Genomic DNA, 12828 nt, shown 5'->3' with positions numbered 1-12828 from the left:
TCCATTTACCATCTGTCTAGTCGTGGATCGGATGAGTCAGATGGAAACTGACAGGCGATCGGTTTTCATCCAGCTGCCCCATAGAGAACAGCGGTCTGTGTCCACTCTGCATAGCAGAGCGAACGCGTATCGGTTATCTGCCTGCTCATCGGGAACCAGACAAAAAAAAAAAAAAAAAAAGAGAACTAAAGCAACCACATTTAAGGATCAGTTAGCTGCCGTATATTAAAAATTTGCTTTTGGTCATACACATTTCAGGAGGAAAAAAAATAAAATAAAAAATAATACACACTTTAGCACAAACTGAAATACAACCTAATTGGGTTGGCTACATTTTTTTTTTTTTTTTTTTTTAAATAAATCCTTTACTCCATGATCCCTGAAATAACCTGATACAGCACCTAAATTAAGCCCTTATTCTGTATTCTTGCCATCTCTACACTGACTGAAAGATACCTTCACCAAACCAGCAGTGCTGGGATTGAATACTCTGGTGTGACGGTGACTACCTGGCCCACAATAAAATATGTATTCAACTGGGTCTGTTGCAGAGTGGACACATGCAGAATGAGAAGGATACATCCTGGACGACTCTCTGGGTGGCTGTGTCTGGTGACTGAGAATCTTTCAGGAGCTGCAGAACCTGCTGTAATCCTTCTTCATCAGGGCGCCAGTCCATCGTTATAGCCACTAGCTGAAACAAAGCAAAATGAAGACCTGTTAACATCAAAGCAAAACCAAGCCGATAAATTCTGCCTATGCAGCATCAGAGCAGACCCTTAGTACAATATCCCGTGTAGGTAGCCACAAATGAAGAAAAATGCTCAAAATGTCCAGGTATTAAAAGAAGGAGGGGGGGAAGGAAGGAAGGAAGGAAGGAGGCACACTCCAGTCTCCCATAGGACAGCAAGTTTCCAACTGGCTTCTCAGGTAGGCAGCACTGTCACATAGGGGGTAGCGGTGCGCGGCCCTGTCACATAGGGGTAGCGAGCCTTTTGCCAGGCCTACATAAAGCGTTATAAAGTGTAAAATAACCTTTTCACAAAAAACGAAAAAGGTGAACACTACACCTTTCACCACTCCCCAGTCCCAGGTGCACGCACTTTTGGGGATGATAAGCCATCAATGCCCATGCAGCGATTGGAGGGGGTCCTAGGATTTCAAATCTGTGGTTTCCTTCCAGGATGAATCAGAGTAATTCCACCAAAATGGTCAATCACCCTGATCCACCTTGTCATCTAAGAGGGGGAAGAGGACCATGACTGTATGACTGTCAGATCCCTTGACCCTTGCATTGGTTGTGTGGGCAATGAAACTTAATTGGCCACAGCAGTAACAGAAGTGGCACAGGGAGTTGTACCTTTTCATTTCTGTGAAAAAGTGAAATTATACCTTAAGACTTGTTAGCAGATGAATATGGAGGTGGTGAAGTGAAGGGAAAGAATAAGCTGCTGGTGGGGCACCCATTGAACCTATTACTTTCTTTGAATGGGTAAAGTAAAAGTGGTCTTTTCAGTGAAGCCTTTTCTCAGTCCCAAGAAGAGAAAGAGCGGGCTGCTCTGTGTAAAACCATTACACAGAGCAGGTAAGTATAACATTGAGCATGTGCAGCCTGACTTCATAGACTCAGTTTTATCCGGGGACAGTGGAAGGAGGGGAGGATCAGAAGCCAGGATCAAACAGCCTTTATACGCAATGCCTAGGTGTGACCTGATGGGGGCCAGGACCAAATGGCGGGGGCAGGCGTGCAAGCGAGGCTTGATCTGTATTTGCAGCAGCTCACATTGCTGCCTGGTCTCTGCCTCTTGTCAGGCTGGCGGCCTGCTGTAAGCTGCGCTCGCTGGGGATTAGTGACATCATTGACTTCTGCTATGCAGTATGTGATCTTTTTTTCTCCAAACATAGGCAGACAAGAAACGTCTGGCTAAATAGCGAATTACTATATAAAAGCCTTGGATTTGTGATGGTAGAGATGACAATACCCTTCTTTTTAAAAAAATATGGCATACTACTGTACACACTTTTAGAGGGGGAGTTTATGTACCGTTTAACCCAGCTTGCCATTAACTATAACTGCTTACAGGTATTCTCTGATCAAGCGCAAATAAAAATCACTTATTAGTAAAAGCATAAAACTGCAAAGGAAATGGTTTGTTTGGTTAGCGACTGGGGCCCTGCTGTGGGCTGCACTGCACTGCGTGCAACTTGTGGGGGTTTAGAGCCTCCACACTGGATTGTGCTGTATGGAAACTCCTATGAAGGCCATATCGGTGAGTGGCAGGTGATAATTGGGCAGCAACCACCAAAACACCCCCACCCCGGTCCATGGAGGGGGTTGTCTTCCAGGAGTCTGGTCCTTGGTGCCAGGGCGGTTGCGGGCCACTGGACTAGGGGAATTTGCAATGTGCATAAAGAAGTGCACAAAACTACAACCAACATGCGCTGCTTGTTCCAAATAAAACAGAAGTGAGGGGGAGGAGGAGAGGTTTGGCAACTCACAGGAGGATATTACAAGGAGGCAAAAAATACACTAAGAAACTAAATTATGACTATCATTTTGTTTGGACCTACACGCCCCCTCTGCTTGCTCACATGGTCCTAGGGAACTTTGCATTGTGCCCCTAAAGCAGGGGTCTCCATACTCTCGATAAAGGGCCAGTTTACTGTTCTTTAGACTTAGGGGGGGCCTGAACTGTGGCCAGCAGGAATAGAAATGTATTTTTTCATCAATGGGAACAAACAGTACACAATCGTTTGTATTTGGGGGAGGAAGGAGGAATAGTGCCCCATTGTTGGTGTCAGTGGTAGGAATTATGCCCCATTGTTGGTGTCAGTGGGCAGAATAGGGCATCTCATCAGTGGAATGAATAGCATCTATAGTGCCGGATAAAGTCAAGCAAAAGGCCACATCTGGCCCCCCAAGTTTGGAGACCACCTGACCTACAGCAATAAGCCTTTCCCATTCAAACCTCCCTAGTTATAAAACTGTTCTGCCCTATTCTCTGAGCTTCTCTAGATCAACATAAAATGTACCGTGTTCTAACAAAGTGGTTAAACTTTGCGTGCTCCTGATGGACATAGGTTCTCCAGATCAGACAGTATGAATACGAATACCCTCATGATACTCAGGGAATCCTTTCTGCATCACCTCTGGAGCCCCCACTGTCACCATATTTGAATAAAAAGGCCGTAGATCTATACAAAGAACAGCTTTCAGTGATTAATGTACCTGACTGGAAATTAGATTTTTTTTTCCTCTCATACATGGGATGTCATGAGTGTATTTCATAGGCTTTCAACTGCTAATATCAAGGAAGCACTTCAATGATGCCACGCTCCAAATGTTCACTCAAATTAACTTAATCCGAGCTTTACCTAATCCACAGACCCCCTCACATATGCTCTTGTGAGGGTCCTATTCTTTAACCCTTTTACTGCCTCCTATGACTGGATGTGAACATCCTCTGCCATTTCTCCAAACATGCAAATGACCCACTTACAATATTTCTATTTGATAACTTTGTGACTACTTAAAAATGCAGAATACATACAGTACATTGTTTTTTTTGAGGGGGGGGGGGGGGGGGGCAAACTATGCTTTGGTAATGTTGTTTTACAGGTTTTTTGTTTTTTTTCTTTCATGTAATTCATAGACAATATGACTAAAGAGTAAAAAGAAAAGTGCTTCCTATTTTCAATAGTGTTAAAAAAAATAGCATATGCAATGAAACAACACATGGCAATCGCCAGCAATAGTAGAGGGGGGAGAAGAGCTGGATTTTTATTTTTTAAAGATGCATCTCTTCAAGAAAAAGTAAACCCATTGCTTTAAAGCAGAGTTCCACCAAAAAAATGGAACTTCTGCTTTTCCGGTTCCCCCCCGGTGTCACATTTGGCACCTTTCGGGGGGGTGTGGAGGAACAGATACCTGTCTAATACATGTATTTTGCCCCCAGTTCCGGGCATAGATATCCGAGCCACCCGCAGGTATCTACACCACTTACGGCGCTTTCTTCACTAACCGATTCCCCTACCGAAGATGGCGGCGGCAGCACCCGACAGCCGAGGGATAGATCGGCTTTGGGTGCAGACAACATGGGCACCTTAGACAGGCAAGTGTCCTTATTTTAAAAGTCAGCACCTGCAGTATTTGTAAAAAATAAAAATAAAATCTGCGGAACTCTCACGTGAATAAACCTCAGAAGTGAAAGATCAACAAAAGCACATCCCTCTATAGTGTGCATTTGTCTCAATTTTTAAGTCCTTTCCTTTCGTAAATAACCCTCCCCATAGCAACTGCAGATCAAACAGGAGGCCAAGATGGCAGCTACCTTGGCTGAAGGATTTTGTTCCTTGAGTGGTTAGTGCATTGCATGTAAAACTTACAAACCAATTTTGATTCCTTCAACTGAAAACCTCTTTTGTAACTAATCATATCCCTCCCTTTTATCCTCAGATCTCCCCCCCCCCCCCCACAAAGGTCACCTCAGAATCCTTTGCTCCTGACTACTCCTGCACTGGTGCTCCATAATCCTCAGGGATACAGTTCAAACATCTGTTCCTTACCTTCTAGTAGCCCTCACTGGTCTGGCACCTTCCTGTACTGTCACAGATTGTATTTAGGTTAACACACAAATCAATACCTTAAGCTTTGTTGGCCAAAAACTTCTATCGCCTAGGGGAGCACAGAAGTCTGCAGCCCCCCCCCCATCTGCAACAACCTGTGACATATATGTCTCAGGGGGCTACGGGTCCATTTAGGAAGCGAAGCATGATGCCTGCATGCGCAGAAGGGGATCTGCTATGAGCCAGCAGGAAGTCACAGCTTGATTCCCACAAGCAAGATGGTGGTGCCGGGGACCCGAAGACTGATGAAGAACCAGCCCGGGTGATTACAGCGCTGTAGCATTTGTAGCCATCAACTTAATTTTTAATACAAATGATCAAAGTTCCACTTTAAGCACAACGTTTTAAGTGTGTACCTGACTGATGTATGAACCTTAATATGAGCTGGGTTTTTTTTTCGTTTTTTTCGCCCACTAATTTGTCTCAACTTCCACTGAAAACTTTTTATTGGATGGGAAGGGGAGCTGCAACACAAATGGACCTTATATTTTTATGCACAGCCCAGTTGAAAATAACTAGGAGCTCGAGGAGGGCTGTCTACACCAGCCTCTCTCACCCTGGGTGCCACCTGGGCTCATTGGGAGAGCAATAGCCATTGGCTTACTTGCCTTATACTGATTATTTTTTTCCTGGGAGCCTGCTCAATCGTGAACCTACAGTACAGAGACAACCTGTCAATAACAGCTCCCGATATTAAAAAGGAAGGATTCATTCAGACAGTCTGCCTGAAATTTAATGCAGGCAAACGGTCTGCATTAGGCATGTATGTGTGGGTGCGGGAAACCAGTCAAATCTGGACATGCTGCTGTGTTTGTACACATGCTGCCTGTACGCAGCTCCATGTCAAGCCGGCAAAAGGTGGATCAAATCCCAGCGGAATCAAACCATGTATGGGCAGGCTGATTCTACTGAAGTTGATCCATCGATCGACTTCAGTACAACCAACCTGTCGGATTATTTGCATGTGATCACTGGTGGCAGCCATAGTCGCTGGCAGTGATGGCTCCCCACTGGCAAACAGCACCGTGGATAATCAACACTGTCATTCATGGCATGCCTTGAATCTGTTTAACCAACGTGATTAGTTCCACTTTAAAGCAGAACTAAACCCATCATTAACTGTTTAAAAAACAGTTAAATTCCTAGCATACCAGGAATGCTGTCAAATTGCTTGTGCTCTCAACCAAAAAAAAAAAAAAAAAAACTGTCAAACCATCAAATGACTGATTGTCTGGTGTCATAACTGATCACATGTGCAGCACCATGGCAACTGCAGAGCAAAGAGTCTGAGATGGCTTCCATCGCTGTAGATAGTAGGGTTTAGTTCTGCTTTAAACACTTACAGGCCGCCCGCCGTCGTTTTACGTCGCTACTTTGAAGAGGAATATCATGGCAGCAGCTAGCTGCCATAACCCCAGCATTTTCTTCATTGGGAGGTCCGCTTTCAGATAAAAGTGGACTCTGCAGTAGATTTGCCACGAGATCACTTGGCAGCGGGAGAGGGTCGACCCCCTCCGATGCACCCTGCTTCTTACCGGAGCCGGTGGTAGTGGCGGAGGCGATTGGGGCCTGTTAGGCATGGAGACAAGTGAGGGGAAGATGGCCCCCACCCATCTCTATATCATTGCAGGGCGAAAGCGTCACTTCCACCCGCAGCTCTTAAAAAGGGACATTTTTATTTTTTTAATTGCATTTTAGTGTAAATATGAGATCTGAGGTCTTTCTGACCCCAGATCTCATATTTAAGAGGTCATGTCATGCTTTTTTATATTACAAGGGATGATTACATTCCTTGCAATAGGAATAAAAGTGGCACTTATTTTTACACCTTTGTTTGTTTTTTTAAGTAAAATCGCTCACGCGCAGAAGTGAACGTATAAGCAGGTAGCACCTGCATATGAAAACAGTGTTCAAAACACATGTGAGGTATTGCCACGATTGTTAGAGCAATAATTCTAGCCCTAGGCCTCCTCTAAATGCAAAACATGCAACCTGTAGAATTTTTTAAACGTTGCCTATGGAGAATTTTAAAGGTAAAAGTTTGTCGCCATTCCATGAGCAGGCGCAATTTTGAAACGTCATATGTTGGGTATCAATTTACTTGGCGTAACATTATCTTTCATAATATAATAAAAAAATAAATAAAATTGGGCTAATTTTACTGTGGTCTTATTTTTAATTAAAAAAAAAAAAAAAGTGCACTTGTAAGGTTGCTGTGCAAATACGGTGTGACAAAGTATTGCAATGACTACTACCATTTTATTTTGTTTGGGGGGTTCTAAGTAATTTTCTAGCAAAAAAAAAAAACTACTAACTTGTAAACACCAAATCTCAGAAAGAGTCTTGATCCTTAAGTAGTTAAAGCTGAATGCTGGAAATGTAGCTCCTTTGTAAAAAAATAAATAAAGTGAGGGCACACAATGAGTAAAGTCCAAGGAGGTTCATGACATCTCCTGCGATCATCTTTATTAAAACTGGCAGTTTTATTGCACTTCTAGAAGATGGTCATCACACTGTATTGCTGGGAGCCCAATGAGTGATGCTTCAGGTCTCAGCATCTTTAACATAACAGTTGATGCTGCTATGCCCGCCCCTCTCCTCCTCCCGCTCAATCACAGAAGCCTTTGTATTTTATGCAAATTAGCCAAGAACAAAAAAAAAAAAAAAAAAAAGGAAATACCCCTACAATGTAACAAAAATGTCCCTACAATATGGGCTGAAAAATTTGAGGACAGTACAAATACCCCCTTTTTGGAAAGTAGATGGTCCAGGGTATTTAGTAAGAGGCATGGCAGTTTTGTTTTTTTTGAGGTTGTACTTTGTCACAATTATTTGGAAAAAAAAAGTAAAATTTTTTTTTTTTAACATACTGTCACCAATGTAACTCAGCGTTATAGAACTGGTGTGGCTATGATCAGAGACACTGACTGGTGACAGTGTTAAAAAAAAAAAAAAAAAAAAAAAAATCCCCTGATGAAGTCACATGCCGCAACGTAATGCATAGGGAGTGGCCAGATACCGAGTAAACCAGAAGTGATCTTAAGGGGAGTCTAATGCCGAATTATACATATCTCTGCCATTTTAAATGTTTTTCTTTGTAAAGTGATTTGGCTGTTTAAACTTGTTAGCTTATACGATTTTACACTATGGGAGTATCCCTCTTATATGTCAGGTTTCCATGAACTAATACACTGAGAATCCGGGAGCCTTCATTTGTGGGGGAGACACCATTGGCTGTTATAGGATCCGTGGCTGTTCCCTAGCCATGTTTATCTCTGTAGCATTATATACTTCTAATTAATGCAAGAGTCCATTAAGTGGTGCACATAAAGATTTATTGAAGATCACGTGACGCACATTCAGCACTTTTTCCATTGGTCCATTATTGATAGAGTGAACTATTTTTCATATTACTATTTTATTGTGTTGCTGCTTTATGCTATTAGGCCCATTTGGGACTCATTCGCATGGTTGATATTCATTTTTGCACTATTGATTTACATTGCACATTTGCTATTTTGCACAGAAGTTCATGCACTTTATGCTATTGTTACGTTTATTCATACAGGATCAGATTTGCTTATTTGCATAGAGTGAATTATCTTGCATCATTACACCATTATTGATTCTGTTGCAGTTTCTTCTACTAGGACCATTTGTGATCCTCATATTTATTCACACGGCTACTATATATTTTTGCACATTTGCTATAATTTGCACAGTAGTTTTATGCACATTGCTATAGTTATTAGCGCCTCTATACAAGTACCTATTCGCACAGGAGATAGCTATATAGGAGTAACTTATATTTCATTTACTATTTAGTTGATATAATTGCGCCGATCGCTTTTTTATAAAGATGAAGACAACAGATCTACATGTAAAACTTATGAAGGAAGATTTGTTTCATCTCTGTGTATCATCTGAGACTGTTCACTTCACTGGGTATATGTGAGGGTTTACATCCACTTTAACAGGAACTACACCCTCCTATCCCTTTTAGCCAAAGAAGCTGCCATCTTGGCCTCTGATCTGCAGTTGCCCCGGTGATGCACATGTGATCAGTTATGACACCAGACATTTGATTGTTTCACAGTTGGGTTGAACACACACAAGCAATATGACAGTTAGCAATCCCCAAGATCTTTCACACTGAGGTGCTTTTGTGCTAAAAATAGTGCCGAAAACTGCTTCCCATTTATTCCAATGGATGCTTTCACACTGGGGTAGCACACTGGTGAGGCAGTGCAAAAAGACCTAAAATAGCATATGTGGAGCGCAAAAAAATAAAAAATAAATAAAAGGCGCCCCAGAAACACCCCTCTCCATTGAAATGAATGGGCAGCGCTTCAAAAAAACACCACAAAATGTTTTTTTTGAGACACGTAACCTTAAAGCAGTTATATTGTCGCTTGGTAGTTTTTACCTACAGGCAAGCCTATTATAAGATCCCTTTCACACTGGAGGCGTTTTTGCAGGCGCTTTACCGCTAAAAAAAAATAGCACCTGGAAAAAAGCCTCAACTGCACTGGGGCACTGGCAGTACTTCAAAAAAGTCCTGCAAGCAGCTTCCTTGCAATATATATATATATATATATATATATATATATATCACTCCTAAAGCACCCCTGCCCGGGACACCGAATCGCCAACTGCACTTTGCAGGTGGTTTTAACCATTTCCCAGCCGCTAGTGGGGGGGGGGGGGGCTATCGCCCAAAAAGCACTGAAAAAACAACAGTAAAGTGCTGCTAAAAATAGCAGCGCTTTACAGTTATTGGCACTCGCAGCGTGTAAGCACCCTAAGTGCCCGTTCACACAGGGGCGACGTGACTTGCAGCGCGTCTCACAGACGCGACCTGCACACGATTTCAGCGGCGACTTGCAAAATGACTTCTGTATAGAAGTCAATGCAAGTCGCCTGAAGTCGCCCCGAAAATACTACAGGAACCTTTTTCTAAGTCGGAGCGACTTGAGTCGCTCCTATTAGAACGGTTCCGTAGTACAGAACGGAGCGCGACTTGTCAGGCGGCTAAGTCGCCTGACAAGTCGCGGTAGTGTGAACCGGCACTAAGGCTTACCGGCAGGTAAGATAAACATCCCCTAAACCAGTACGTTTTTGGAGATATTCACCCTGCATGGAGCCGCAGACATTAGCAGCGCCTGCGCAGTAAGGGTCCGATGTACCGTGCCAGAACAGAGGGCGCCTGCGCGTGGGAGTGACATTGCGGCCCCGGTCACTCACAGCGCCGGAAGCCACGGACACCGGAAGAAACATATCTCCCTCAGCGGTGACCAGGCGGCCCTGTGGGAGTTTCGTTCTAAAAGGTAAATATTTCAGAATTAGTTAGTATGCGGTGCATACTGTCGCATTATGCCTTTGCCTTACAGGTTTGCTTTTTTGAGCATACAACTACAAAAAAAAAAAAAAAAAAAAAAAAACCCTTTATGGGCAGGTGTGAAAGGGGGTCTAATGGTTTTCTGAAACCGTTACATGGATGGGTTTAGTTTCAATGGCTGCTCACTGCGTAGCATAGCGGAACTTTGGAGGCCTCATCATTATGGTCAGCATCTGGGCATTTCAGATTAGTTACAAAAAATAAAAAATGTAAGTTATATGCACACTCGTTTCTGGGCCTTACTAGCAGTACAACAAACAAACATATGCAGTGCCCCCATGCAAGTTAGAGATTATTTTAATTTTTTCGGTGGTGATCATAATAGGTATAAAAATTATACAAATAAAAGTTTGGGGGGGGGAAAAAAAAACAATTTTTTAAATTTTGGCCTAAAAAAATTAAATAAAAATTAAATAAATAAAAAACCCAGGCACTATCCACTAGCATTGCCCCATATGGAGGCCCATGCTGCCCTGTACAGTGGGGTATAGGTGGTGAGATGGGGGGGGGGGGGGAGGGGACACTTCCTATTCTTGTATATGGCGCACTGCCTGGGTGAGAAGCCTCTGCTGTACACCGCCCGCTCCTCGCCCTCCTGTACAAAAGAAGAAAGGCGCGGATGATGGTAGTAGTGGCGTCTATTCTGTACACAGGCCTCTTTGTAACCCCCCCCATTGGCCCATTGGGCTCTCCGGCAGCACCGCCCGGCTCAGCGTGCGATAAGCCGGCAGGGCATCCGGCGGCACCAGCGTACGCATATCACATTTACCAGACCTGCCGGGTCCCGCCTGCCAACCCAGCGCCTCCACCCGCCCCCCGTTTCCCCTCCCCTCCGGTACCGGCAGGCCCCGGGCTCTCACCTCTCAGGACGGAGCAGACTCGCGGGCGGCGGAGATACAGAAAAAGAGATCGAGCGCGGGCTGATGACGTCGAACTCACCCCTCCGACCAATAGGGTGACGAGCTGGGGGGCGTGGCCGAGCCCGTCCCGAGCTAGGGATTTTAAACTTGGCTACGCCCACTTCCTGCCGGGCCACGTGACGCGCCGGGACTGGAGGCCCGCGGCGCCATCTTGGTTGGGGCAGAACAAAAAAAAATCTTTATGAATAATTGATGTGTAAACAATGAGGGGGTGGGGGAAGTCATGCCTGTGCAAGTTTGATTTGCTGGGAAGAGGAAGTTTCCTGTCAGAGCTTCTTCCGAATGGGAAAGTCCGGTTTTGGCAGTGGAATTTCAAATATATGACACACAATACCCATAAGGCTCCATTAGAGTTAAGTAAGGATGAGCTCCGGCGTGTTCACACACTCTACGTGCAGAGCCCGCCAGGAAGTCGGCACAGTGCTGTGCTAATCACAGGCAGTGAGACATTTTCCCGATGCGCATCTGCAGAGACCGGGAAATGTCTCACTGCCTGTGATTAGCGCAGTGCCCTGCCGACTTCCTGGCGGGCTCTGCACGTGAAGTGTGTGAACACGCCGGAGCGCATCCTTACAGTTAAGGATGAGCTCCGGCGTGTTCGCACAGTCCACGTGCAGAGCCCGCCAGGAAGTTGGCACGGCGCTAATCTAATCACAGGCAGTGAGACATTTTCCCGATGCGTGGCTGCAGAGATTAGGAAATGTCTCACTGCCTGTGATTAGCACAGCGCCGACTTCCTGGCGGGCTCGGCACGTGGGCTGTGCGAACACGCTGGAGCTGATCCTTAATTAGAGTTGCCACCTTTTCTTCAAGACAAACCTAGAACACTTTAGCGGCCTGGGACACCTTTGGGTGCCCCAAGTAGAGTAATAATGCGGTGTGCACAGCACGCTCCACTGTGCAAAATCATGTTATATTACGTGATCTGCAACAGACGAAAAACAAGTTCTGGACTGCCGCACTCCTCAGAAAAGCCATCTTACTTTATAGTAGTGCTTAATCATAGGCTATGATTAAGCACAACAGCTAGTGCGAAACATCAGCATTTTCCTTGTTTGCTGTGCTTGTTGAGCTGTGATGTGATCCTTCAATAAAGTAAGATGGTTTTTCTGAGGAGTGCGGCAGTCCAGAGCTTGTTTTTCGTCTGTTACTATTGGTAAACGCCAGCACCTGTGGCTCCCGAGCCGAGAGAACAGTTAAAAGCCTGTATGTGTGCTCCTGGAGCGATGAGATTCTCTTTTTCTTTATATTACGTGATCTCACGAGGCCTGCATAGCAGACGCGCGCGTGCCTGCCGTGGGCTCCGTGAGTCCGACCACAGGACCATAAGCAACTCTTTGTCACAAATTCCTCGTTTCCACTGAGCAGAACGGTTCGGGTTGGTACAGTTTGGAAGGGTTACAATGGTCTGGTCTATTCAGGTGATCGTTTCCACTTCAAGTTGGACCACCAGGAGCCATACGGGGTTTAGAAAAAATGCCTTTGACGTGAGCATTGATGTTTTTTTCTGTCCGCCAATCAGTGGAATGTATTGTGTGATGCCAGTAGCTCCGCCCTAACAGTACCGTACCATTTTCTATGGCCCCACATCTGAAGCAGGACCCTGAATGATGCGGTATGGTTCAGTTGTATGGGCCATTTTCATAATGGAAACACTCAAAATAGCGTACCGTACCGAACCAAACCGAACCGATCCGCTCTGTGGAAACGAGGCATAATTGTATCTGTTGCGTATACTTGTTTCAGATTAATAAACAACATTTCTGATTTAAAAAATAAATAAATGCATAAATAAACGTAAAATAGATACACCGATAGATAAAAATCATAAATAAATATAATAAATGAATACTAATAAAAATGAATAAATAAATAATCCCTAAC

General features: G+C 44.4%; 1 protein-coding gene across 1 annotated transcript in view; it reads right to left on the bottom strand.

Moving 5' to 3' along the window:
• TNPO2 (transportin 2) overlaps window positions 1–11023 on the bottom strand; it is a 59963-nt gene extending 48940 nt beyond the window's left edge. Inside the window, 2 exon segments of the mRNA XM_077470403.1 lie at window positions 581–694; window positions 10885–11023. Of these exon segments, the coding sequence (XP_077326529.1) occupies window positions 581–679 (99 nt within the window). The 5' untranslated portion in view covers window positions 680–694; window positions 10885–11023.
• Between the last annotated feature and the right edge of the window lie 1805 nt (window positions 11024–12828).

This window comes from Lithobates pipiens, unplaced genomic scaffold, assembly GCF_037356315.1.
Source record: "Lithobates pipiens isolate NorthernLeopardFrog02 unplaced genomic scaffold, aLitPip1_a1.2 Scaffold_8, whole genome shotgun sequence".
NCBI classification, from domain to species: Eukaryota; Metazoa; Chordata; class Amphibia; order Anura; family Ranidae; genus Lithobates; species Lithobates pipiens.
This window is presented reverse-complemented; position numbering and strand designations above follow the sequence as displayed.